Source organism: Macaca mulatta, chromosome 9 (assembly GCF_049350105.2).
Source record: "Macaca mulatta isolate MMU2019108-1 chromosome 9, T2T-MMU8v2.0, whole genome shotgun sequence".
Lineage (NCBI taxonomy): Eukaryota > Metazoa > Chordata > Mammalia > Primates > Cercopithecidae > Macaca > Macaca mulatta.
The window spans coordinates 113,293,990-113,305,753 of record NC_133414.1 but is presented as its reverse complement, the minus strand read 5'-3'; the positions used below and the strand labels follow the sequence as shown (position 1 = coordinate 113,305,753).

The 11,764-nt window shown below is 57.3% G+C and overlaps 1 protein-coding gene across 2 annotated transcripts; it reads left to right on the top strand.

The window, feature by feature from the left end:
- Positions 1-5,658: 5,658 nt before the first annotated feature.
- On the top strand, positions 5,659-9,843 carry LBX1 (ladybird homeobox 1). Of its 2 annotated transcripts, XM_077945323.1 has the most exons (3): positions 5,659-5,879; positions 6,837-7,549; positions 8,252-9,843. In XM_077945323.1, exons 2-3 carry the CDS (start codon positions 7,225-7,227, stop codon positions 8,770-8,772), a joined length of 846 nt encoding a protein of 281 aa, XP_077801449.1. In that variant the 5' UTR covers positions 5,659-5,879; positions 6,837-7,224; the 3' UTR covers positions 8,773-9,843.
- Positions 9,844-11,764: the final 1,921 nt, after the last annotated feature.

Here is an 11,764-nt window from a genome sequence, read left to right as displayed (position 1 = left end):
TAAATAGGCATCCCAGGAGTCCAGCAGCCCCTGGTTCTAGACTGCAGACCTGCTGCGGGTAAACAAGGGACTAAGGGTTTACCCAGCAGCTCACCCCCAGGACAACAGAGGGAGGAGCTATGGGGGACTCTGGAACCTCTCTTAGGGTGGCATCTTTGGCCTTGTGCTTGTCTGTTCCCTTTGCCTCCAGGATGGTCCCTGCTTCTGCACCTATTTACATGCTCCTGGTTTTATAAAGTTCAACTCAAACGCCATCTCCATGGGGAACAGAACCAGACTCTTCCCCACCCACCCCCCACACCACACACACACACACACACACACACACACAGACACACACACTCACTTAGGTTCCTTTATCCTCTTCATAGACTCCTGGGCTGGTGGGGTGGCATGTGGGTGTCTGTTTCCTGCCACTCCTGCCTGCCCATCACTTCCCATCTTCTGTCCATTCTTCCTTCTGCTTCTGGGCGCAACGAATGATGGGGGGTCAATCCTCTTTTCTTCTCTTTTCTTTTCTTTCTTTCTCTCAGAGTCTTGCTCTGTCATCCAGGCTAGAGTGCAGTGGTGTGATCTCGGCTCACTGCAACCTCCAACTCCCAGGTTCAAGTGATTCTCCTGCCTCAACTTCCGAGTGGCTGGGACTACAGGAGCACACCACAACACCCAGCTAATTTTTGTATTTTTCATAGAAACAGGGTTTCACCATGTTCACCAGGCTGGTCTCAAACTGCTGACCTCAAGTGATCTGCCCGCCTCGGCCTCCCAAAGTGCTGGGATTACAGGTCCAGCCACTGCACCCGGCCTCAATTCTATTTACAAAAAAAAAAAAAAAAAAATCCAGCCTGGGCAACATGGCGAAGCTCCATCTCTACAAAAAATACAAAAATTAGCCGGGCATGGTGGCATGCTCCTTTGTTCCCAGCTACTTGGGAGGCTGAGGTGGGAGGATCACTTGAGCCTAGCAGGTCCAGGCTACAGTGAGCCCAGATTGTGCTGCTGCACTCCATCCTGGGTGACACAGTGAGACCTCATCTCAAAAACAAACAAAAAAAGCAAATGAAGGACGTTCATTACTAAGTCAGACCACACCACCACAGCTGGGTCCACAACCCAGGAAACTCACTCCGTAGCCAAAAAGCATTAGAGAATGAGGTCTCTGGGCCCCTCTGAGTATATTGGTGTGAGCAGCAGGAGCGCCAAACACATCTGCAGGCAGCTGGCAAAACCAATACACCTACCCTTCCTTTGTACCACTGGTCCTCTCTCTGAGGCACAGGCTACATTCCCTGTCTGGCTCCGTTTTTGTCCCTTGATTATTTATTTAGTTTATTTACTCAACAAATGCTTGGAGCCCTTGGTGTATGCTGGGCTGGCATAGGGACATGGAGAGGTGATTCAGGTCCTTCCTTCCCAAGTTCACAACAGATGGAGAGAGAGAGGCAGGACAGATAGACAAAGCAGCACATTCCTGGCAATATGATAGTGACACCCAAGGGAATGTGCTAAGGAGTACAGAGGAGCTGAACAGGGCAGAGAAGATTTCCCCCAGGAAGTGAGTTGGGCACTAGAGACAGAGCAGGAGGTGCCAGGAAAGGAAGAGACACAAACCATCCCAACCCTTGGATGAGGGGAGCAAAAGCTTGGAACCAAAAGAGAAGGCTGTTCTAGAGGCTGCAGAGTATGGGCACCCAGGACTTGAGCATCTCTGGAAACCTGTCTTCTCCTCCCTGCCTGTCTCTGTCACTCAGTGGTCTGTCTGTGCCCCCCAACACTTCCAAAGGGCAAGCACTCCCCCTCCTTCCATGCAGGACTGCAGTGCCTGGAGGAGGCCGGCTCATGTGGTATGGCCACCTTGTCACGGTGCTCTGAAGGTATTCAGCTCACAAAAGAAGTAGGGGAGGGGAGAATCTGGGAGGGGACCAAAGGAGTGTCCTGCTCTCAGACCGTGCCCCACCTCTTCCTGCCAGCTGAGGTCCTAAGAGCTGGGTGTGGCCAGAGAAAGCAGGGCAGGTCCAGGAGCAAGCTTGGAGCCCAGCCTGAATTTTGAAGCAGCTGCCTCCCTGCTCCCCAGGCCTGGGAGGAGGCTGCTTCCCTCCCCCTTCCCCAGTGGCTTGCCTCCCTTCCCCCAGGTGGCCCGATTCCAGCCTTTACCTTTTCTGGATCCCCACCCTCTTTGAGAATCCCAGATGTCTTATAATATTGTTCCCAGAAAAATGCGCCCACCTGGGTACACATACACAATTTCTGGGGTTTACAGAGCCCCTGACGCCCATTCAAAGAGCCTTGGGGGACCTCTGGTTAAGAACCCCTTGGTTCAGGAATTAAGGGGACAGACTTGAATAAGAAGCAAAACAAAACAAAAGGACAGTGTTCCAATCCTGATCACTCCAAAACAGGCTGTGTGACCCTGGATGGGTTACTTAACTTCTCTGGGCCTCATTTTCCTGTTATGTAAAATCGGGTTAAGAGCGGTAGCTACCCAGAAGGATTGTGAGTAATAAATGAAATGAATAAAACTCTTAGCCTGGAGCCAGGTACAAGGTAAAGACTTACGGTATTTATTGTCATGGTTATTGTTGCTGTTACTGCGGATAGTGGCCTAGGGCAAAATGTAAAAACTGAGTGGGCAGTCCTGGCTCAGCCTGGGTGGCAGGAGGCCGTCTATCATAGTCCACTTCTATAGCGGAAGAAACACTCTGAATTCCACACAGAGTGTCAGAGTAGCAGGTCTTCACGGGACAACAACAGCAACAGTAAATGATCTGCACTGCTGGTCAAGTTAACTTGTTTCAAGCAGCGGCAGACCCTTTTCTCTAAAGGAACTCTGGCCTGAGAGTCAATGCTGGTGCTTACACAAATAATCTGGAAATGAATGGGGGTACCAAAACAATCCAGATTGAATCCAATGGAGCCTTTGGGGGTTTAAGTGAATTATTCTCCTGTGTTAAGGATTAACTTGTTTTGTTTGGGTCTTCAGGGTCCACTTAATGTGGCAATTCATGAAATGCTCTTTCCCTCTTCTTTGTCTGGAATATTCCCTAAACTGAGGAAAAGCAGATTTTTGGCAGAATCATCCCTTCTCTATTCACTGAGAAAGAAAAAACCTGGACCCTGGCTGTTTAAGCAGCAAACAGGAATTCAGGATCAGAGTAGCATATAGATTAGGCTCTAGAGACAGGTATTCCCGCTGTGGAGCAGACCCTGGGAATCAGCTGCTTTCAGCTCCAGGTGAGAAGATTCTGGCCCAGATGACCGGGGGTGGGGAGACCCCCAGAGTGTCTGCCTTGCCCCAGCATGGGGGCTCAGGAGGACTGTCAGGGCAGGCTCTAGCCCCACTGACCCTGTGTTACTCATTTCTGGAATCCTCCTAATCTCTAAACTCCTCTGAGGGGCCCAAACTATCCCCCCTCCACATTGCACAATCATGTATACCCCATTTGCTCTATGGAAAGTCATTCAACCAATATTCAGCGGGAGCCCAGTGTCTCCTAGGACTTGGAAAGCCCGTGATGGACCGGAATACCCAGAGGAAGGCTCCTGCCCTCAGGTCTGGCGGGGGAGGGAGGTAGGGGTCAGTACACAAACCCAAAATATACCTCATTGCTCGGCAAGAGGGGTACAACAGGCAAGCAGATTGGGCTCCCAGGAGTCCAGAAGATTCCAGCCCCCCACACAATGGGGTTTTTCGGCAGCGGAGGTAGGGATAGGACCGCGGTATTGGGAAAAGGTTGGTATGGCAGGTGGGCTGGTTTCCAAAGGTGGCCTGGATAAGGGGATCTGGGTGAATCAAAACAACAAAACACAGGGCGGTACCACAGACTTCCCCACATCCCCGCACCTCACACCGCACTCCGCACCCCAGACATATGTGTGCCCAAGTGTGTTTAACCAAGAGGCCAACCAATTAGCCCAAAAGAGCCAAGCCATAGGCTTGGACAGCAGGTACAGGTCAGTCAGGGAAGAAGAGGTTTGGCGTCGGTGGCGGAGGTAACTCAGCTGATGATTGTGAAGTGTCCTGTTCCTGTTGACATGGTGTGCTGAAGACTAGAGGTCTCAATACTAGCCAGCAGGATAAGATATTAAGAACATGCCAAGCAGAGGGACCCCTCTGCTCCCCAGTTCACATTCCCCTTCCTGTCAACCTCCCAGTAACCCTGAACTCCTCTGGTCTTGAGGGTCTGGGAGATGGGCAACAGCAGGGGCTGGGCTTGTCCTTAAAGTCCTATCCTGTGGGCTAGTACCAGACGCGATGCAGAGACTGAAGACGACAGGAAGGGTGTGGAAGTATGGGAGGAACTCTTTCTCTCTCTCTTTTTCTCTCGATTGGGATCCAAGGGTCCTGGTTCCTGGATCTAGAGGGGCCTCCCTGCCTCCCTGCTAACCTCACTTGCCTGAAGCTCTGGGTCAGGGGATTGGGGTTATGGCAGGAAAAGGCTGAGGTGGGATCCTGAGGGCAGGAAGTGAGAGGAGTCGACAAGACCCCTCTTGGCCCCAGAGCTTCAAAGCCACCCACGTTCAGCTCATTGACGCCCTCTCCCTCTGGTCCCTCTCCACCAGTCTCTAGGCTCTGACTCCGCTGTTGCCAGGCCCAGCATCACCCGGTGGCTCCCAGGGCAGCACAGAAGCAGTAGAGACAGGTCTGCCCGGGAGTGGGTCTGCAGCTCTGAGGGAACTGTGATTCCCATTCTCACCAATCCTGCCTCTGAGAACTTGTCTTCCCCACTTGCTTACTTCCAACCCGAAAATGCAGGACAAAGATGAGTTAGAGGGTAGGGGTTCTTCCCAACACTCAGAGCACTGGGGCACCAAACAAGAAGCCTTTCTACCTACACTGTCTGTTTTACTCCAGAGAGCTGCCAGCCATGATTCCAAACAAACAACTGAAGGCGAGATCATGAAACCTATCTCTGCTGTACAGAGGCCCCCTACACTGAGGCATCCAGAGAAAGAACCTGCTTCCTGCCTCAGAGCCCAGCTTAGCTCATGCCCTCTCTGGGGTTAGATATGAGGGGAGAGTGGGCAAGAAATCCTAGTCTTCCCATCCCAACCCTTGGCCTGGGTCACACGTCCTCATTTTGGCCTCTCTGGGCCCTTCTCTGGTCCAAGCGGTGCTGTCCAATGCCCAACTACACTGCCCACCCAGGAGTTTACAAACAAAGCCAGGGCCGGGGCTGTGTGTGTGTGTGTGTGTGTGGGAGGGGAACAGCTCTTCCTCCCTGGACTCCAACCCCCTCTAGGTCTTCCCTTCCTTTCTCCTAGGGCAGAAATGGAAAATTAGTAAGGCGGCCAGTGGCCCCACTTAAACAGAATGGGGTAGCAAGACAGGAAGGCCTGAGGGCACAGCCCTGCTGGAGTGCCCCAGGGAAATCAAAGATATAGCTGAGTTCAAACACACCTATATACCCACAGGTTCACACACATTTATACAAATATATACATGCAGAACCACACACAAACACACATTCAAAAACACAAACACCTTCAAGTAATAATGCACACAACATGCTCTCCCGATATTCACAGATCTCAGACCCTAAGGTCTTTAGCCCCAGCCTAACTGGAAGCCTGGCCTCCCTGCGAGTCCTTGAGAGCAAAGCCTCAGCCGCGGCCTGGCTCCCGCCGGGCCCCCGCCCCGCATCCGGAACAGCTGGAGTCGGCCTGGCCATGCACTCAAGCCGGGCGCTGGGCTAGGCGGGGCCGGCAGCGGGGCCCCGACTGGGGCCCGGGAGGAACGCAGCAGGGAGGCACCGAGCCGGCCCCGTTAGCCCGGGCACCTGGCCTGGCTACCCGTCAGACGCCCATCATCAGGCCGACGGTGGCCCCAGCCAGCCTGGGGAGAGGCTGCCGGAGGAAAGTGTGCAAGATTGCCGGAGGAGGTAGGGCGGCCGCTTCGGGATCAGGCCGGGGAGAGGCGTCCAGAGCCGCCAACAATTCCCCCCTCCGCCTCTCAGCATGGAGAAGGCTGAGCTCCCCAACTAGCCCCCTCCCCCAACCCCTGAGGTCCTCCACCCCCTTCCCGCGTCGCCCACCCAAGGCTGCAGAGCCTACTCTGACCTCCTGCGGGCCAGCCCAGGAGGGCTTCAGATTCCCTCTCCCCAAGTGTGTCGCCCAGGCGGTGGGGTGAGGGGCAAGAGGGTCAGGGGTAGAGGCGCTGGGCTCTTGATCTCAGCCCCGCAAAGTCCACGCTGGGTGGCAGCGGGGCCCACCCAGGCTCCTGGTCTTACCTGGCCCGCGCGGCGGCCGCTTCCCTCCTGGGCTGGGGTTCCCGCCACCCTTTCGGGCTCCACATCCCGGGTCGGAGAGACCGAGACCTCCGGGCCGGTGCTGTCATTGCAGCTAGGCCGGCGGGAGGCGGGTGCGCCAGGAGCGCGGCTCGCAGTTTGGGGTGGGGGTGGTGGCTTTTCAGTCGCCCGAGGTTCGGGTGCAATAAAGGAGCCGCTAATGTAATTTACAAACAGCTCGGGCCGAGCGCGGTGCAGCGCCCGGACTGACAGGCGCATTAGGCAGGCTAATTCCAGCCGGCTCCTCCTACCCCCGGCCCGCTAATTAATGAGCTTCCCAACTTAGAGCCGCCTGCATTGGACAGACAGAGAGTGAAAGAGAGGGCGAGGGAGAGGGAGAGAAGGAGAGAGACGGGGGGAGCAGAGAAGAGAGAAGAGAGGGAGGGAGGGAGAGAGAGAACAGGAGGAGAGAACAGAGAGAAAGAAGAGAGGAGAAAGGGAGAAAGGAGAGAGAAAGAGAGAGAAGTGCCGCTGCAGATAATTGATTACACCCCGATCAAGGCTAACTTGTTAGCAATAGTCAATTGCCCCGTCTCTCCGCCTCCCTCGCAGTCCGGGATCGGCGCCCTTGCCTCGGCTCTTCCAACTGCGGCCGCCAGGACCCGGGGCCAGGAGCCACTGCCGAGCCACCTGACACCTTTAAATAGCACCGGGGCTGGCGAAACTGGAGCCCCGCGCAACGCGCCCCGGCTCCGGCCCCGGATTGCTGGAAGCCCCAGCAGCAGCAGCGCCCGCGTCAGCGCCCTCCTCCCGGGGCCCCGCGCTGTTCTGCCCGCCTCAGCCGCCGCGCTAATCGGCCCCGCGCCCGGCCCGCGCCCTGCCCAGTGCGGCCTCCTTCCCACCCGCCGCCGCCTGCCCGCGCCGTCCGGCTTCCGAGTTGCCCGCGGGCTGGGTCCCCGCGGCCCGAGCCGCCCCGGCCGGGCCCCCGAACGAGGCCGAGATGACTTCCAAGGAGGACGGCAAGGCGGCGCCGGGGGAGGAGCGGCGGCGCAGTCCGCTGGACCACCTGCCTCCGCCTGCCAACTCCAACAAGCCACTGACGCCGTTCAGCATCGAGGACATCCTCAACAAGCCGTCTGTGCGGAGAAGTTACTCGCTGTGCGGGGCGGCGCACCTGCTGGCTGCCGCGGACAAGCACGCGCCGGGCGGCTTGCCCCTGGCGGGCCGAGCGCTGCTCTCGCAGACCTCGCCGCTGTGCGCGCTGGAGGAGCTCGCCAGCAAGACGTTTAAGGGGCTGGAGGTCAGCGTTCTGCAGGCAGCCGAAGGTAGGCGCAGCTGCTGGGTTTCCCTGCACCCAGCGCCTCGCGCCCTGTGCCCTGCGCGCTTCGTCCCCTCTGTCTCTGCTCGCCTCTGCCCGCTCCGGCCGCCAGGGCCTTCCAGCCTGAGCAGCTGCTTATGGGAGTGAAGATAGGTGGGACGGAACCCAATCCTTATTTCCTAGGGACCTCTGGGTAGGCCAGAGCTGGGGGGTGGCCGGAGAAGGGTGGCGGGAACCCAAGCTCTTTCCGCAGTCTGCTTGCTTTGCTGGTCTCCCTTGCGTTCCCAGTGTCCTGGGCGCTCTTAGCCTGGCTACTCCGCGTGGGGAATCGAGTCTTTTGCTGGGACCTTCTGGGTAGGGTAGAGTTGAACTGATTGGGAAGGGATGGAGAACCAACATTCACACCACAATTAGGGTGTCCCTGTCTGGCTTTCTCCTACTCAGAGACTTTGGGTCTTTCAAACCAACTCTTAGGTAGGGGGCAGAGACCAAAACAATTTTTCCTAGGGACTTCTGGGAGACCAAAGACAGGTGATGGTTTGCCAGAGCCAAAGCTTGCCCTGGTCCTGGAGGCTGAATTAAATCTGAGAAGGGAACATTGGTAAACTGCAGGCCGGACGGGGCCTGGGTGGGGTAGGAGTTATGGGGGCCAGAGCCAGGTTGGGCTTCCTCTCTCGCAACGCGAGCCTACACTGTCCTTTCCTCCCAGGCCGCGACGGGATGACCATCTTTGGGCAGCGGCAGACCCCTAAGAAGCGGCGAAAGTCTCGCACGGCCTTCACCAACCACCAGATCTATGAATTGGAAAAGCGCTTTCTATACCAGAAGTACCTGTCCCCCGCCGATCGCGACCAAATCGCGCAGCAGCTGGGCCTCACCAACGCGCAAGTCATCACTTGGTTCCAGAATCGGCGCGCTAAGCTCAAGCGGGACCTGGAGGAGATGAAGGCCGACGTAGAGTCCGCCAAGAAACTGGGCCCCAGCGGGCAGATGGACATCGTGGCGCTGGCCGAACTCGAGCAGAACTCGGAGGCCACAGCCGGCGGTGGCGGCGGCTGCGGCAGGGCCAAGTCGAGGCCCGGCTCTCCGGTCCTCTCCCCAGGCGCCCCGCAGGCCCCGGGCGCTGGCCCCCTGCAGCTCTCGCCTGCCTCTCCGCTCACGGACCAGCCGGCCAGCAGCCAGGACTGCTCGGAGGACGAGGAAGACGAAGAGATCGACGTGGACGATTGAGCGGCACCCCGGGTCTTCTGCCACCCTGGGCTTCTAGCTCTCGAAAGCCCAACACCTCCCAGACCGGACGCCGAGGGGAGCTGGGACCTCCTCTGCCAACTCCCGCCTCCTCTCCTGTTCCCGGCCCCGGACTCGGCTCCTGGCAGCCGCCTCTTCCCTCTCGAAGCAATAAACCCAGGCTGGCCGGCCGGGCCGGCCGCCGCCAGCGGCCTCCGCCGCCCCGGAAACCCTCGCCGTGCAATTCTGTATGGCTTCTATATAAATATTTAAACCTATATAGCGGGTTCTTCCCACCGCAGCCTGATTTTTCCTTTCTTTTATTATTTTTTTTAACTCGGAGATTTCGATGTTTTCAAAACTCTGGGGCTGCCAGGTTTGCTGAGGGCGAGGCAGAAACCAGGGCTGAGAACACTAACCCTGCGGTCTAGAGGAGGGGCAGCTCCGGCTGTTTTGATTTTTCTCTGCATGTGGCGAATGCACCGGCCCGCTCCTTCCTCGCCTCCCTCGGCCTTATTGCAGCTGACTTCTGTTTCCTCCTGCCTTTCTTCCTTGTGTGGGAAGGGAAGAGTTGGGCAGCCGGGTCCTGACTTGCAAGTTTCAAAATCGATATTTCCTTCCCACCCTCTGAGAGAAAAGTCTGTTTTTGATGCCATTTCTGCCTCCTAATGCCCACTAATGCTATTTTAAAGATTCCTCCCTCCCTCTCGCATTTCCTCGGACTGAGTGTTGGAGTCCGGCTCTTAGGGACAATGCAGGGGGAAATCCAACCAACCAACCATCGAAAACAGAACCCAAAGCCCTATAATTATTTTGTACTCTTTTTAGAATTTTTTTGCATGTGACAGAGACAGAGAGGAGGCCGACCCAAGCCCTCACCTCACCTCCTCCACAGCTCTGGGTCTCTCTTGCCACCTCGAACACCCCACTCCTACTCGACTTGGCCAGAGGAGGGTGGATGGATGTGCGTGGGCTGCGAGTACCCCTTCCCTGCTCCTCCCTTGCCCTCTCCTCCTCAGACTGTACCCAAGGCCTCTTTCTCCAATAAATAAAGTCTTTGCCATTTTACTAGAACCGGCGGCGACCGTGTCTGAGTGAGTGGGCCCGTTTTGGAGAAGCAGCGGCAGGCTGGGCTTCTTGCCGCTGCTTCTTGCCGGTCTCCTCAGCCTTGGAGATTTGGGGGGATTTTCAGGACAGGCTTAAGAGTGAAGGGCGAGGGGGAAGCAGCAGGAGGAGGCGCTTCTTGCCCATAAACCTGAGGCAGCTGCTAAATCGGGGGAGAAGCGGATTTCGGGCTTCGCCAGGTCGGGGTAAAAAACGAGCCGTGAAATGCTGGGAGAAAATGCCTGTATATGTGGGGGCACACCACAGTACAACATTAATTCGTGTTGAACAAAGAGTGGGTCTTGCCCTGCAGTTCCTGCATCCCACCCTAGACCCAAGGGCATTCTCCCTGCACTCTCTGAAAAATGGGCTGAGCCCCGGGAGCACTGCAGGTATCACTCAGTCAGATGCCGGGTGGAGCCTTGGGTTCCCAAGTTTTGATTCTAGCCCGGAGGGCCTCATCCTTGGGGACTAGAGGGCCAGAGGCCAAAGGTATCAAGGCCGGGCTGAATTTAAATGTGGGTACCTGGAAATGTAAGCCCAAGCTTCTGGGAGCTAGGATGAATTTCTGACAACTTTAACAAATTCTGCCCCCACCCCCTGGCACTCCCCTTGGGGCAGAGGTATGGATCTTGCAAGGACTCTCTCGGGTCTGCTGCGCCCCAAGGCCGGCTGGGGCGGGGGCTAAGGCCGCTTTCACTTTCCCGGACAGAGCGGGTTTCTCTCCGGGCTTTTGTTGTCGCTGGGCTGGCGAGTGGCCGCTGTCACCGGAGTGGGGTCCCGCCTCCGGGCCTCTGGGCTCTCTTTCTCCGCAAAATTGATGTGAGAAATGCGCATCTGGTCTCGGGCGGCGATGGGGCCCCCAGGCCCGAGCCAGGAACGTGCGTGTCCAGGAGGAAACGAAGAGGCAGAGAGAAACTGGAAAAAAAAAATAGGAGCGCAGAAAGATACTCCAAAAGCAGAGAAAGAAAGCGGAGAGCCACAGAGACAGGGAGGAGAAAAAGAGGAAAAGAGAGAGAAACAGAGAAACGGAGAAAGGGAGACAGAGACAGAGGGAGAAAAAAAGAATGGGAAGATAGGAGGAGAGAGAAGGAGCAGAGAAGGAAGGAGACGGCAGGGCAGCGGGGCGGGCGTGCGGCCGGTTCCTCCTGGGCGACAAAAATTGCCCTCTCTTAGGATGGATGGGTCTGTAATTCGGAGCGCGGACCATGAAGGCCGGGACGAATGGGCCCGGGCGGCCGCTGACAGGCGACAATAGCCGGGCCCAGCCCCCCGCGGCTCCCGGTGCGGGCACGGCCGCGGCCCTCCGCAGCCCAGAGCGCGCCGGCGCTGGCGACCATATGGTTTTTGAATTTTCTTCACAATTTGTAGACAATTTGATGGATTAGGTCCCCGCGCGCGCCTCCCCGGCACAAAGGCGGCGCAGGGACCGCGGCGGGGCGGTCACCCGGGCATCTGCGCCCGCCGTGCGCACCCCCCCATCCGGCCCCCGCCCGGAGCCCGAAGCCCCAGGCCGCCCGCCCAACACGCTCATGAATCCCAATGAAGCGGCCCTGGCACCTCCGGCCGCTCCTTGCTTCGCGGCCCTGGGCCCGGCCCCGCTAGGTCTCTTTGGGCTGGGGGCAACGGCCCCAGGGCTGAGCCCACCCGAGCTGCGGCGCCCGCGGGGCGCGTAGCTAAGCAGGCGCATCGGGGCTGAGGAAAAACGGGGCCATTTATCCGCCCGTCTAGTTAAAGCGGGTTATTTGTTTGCTTCTCCGGCCTCCCCCCTCCCCTCCCTTCCCCCCCTCCTCCCCCGCCCTTCCCCTTCTGCCTTTTATTCTTTTGTCTCTAAATGGATTTAATGAGCCTGAAAAACATGACAATTGAATATAACCAAGAAATAAAAAAT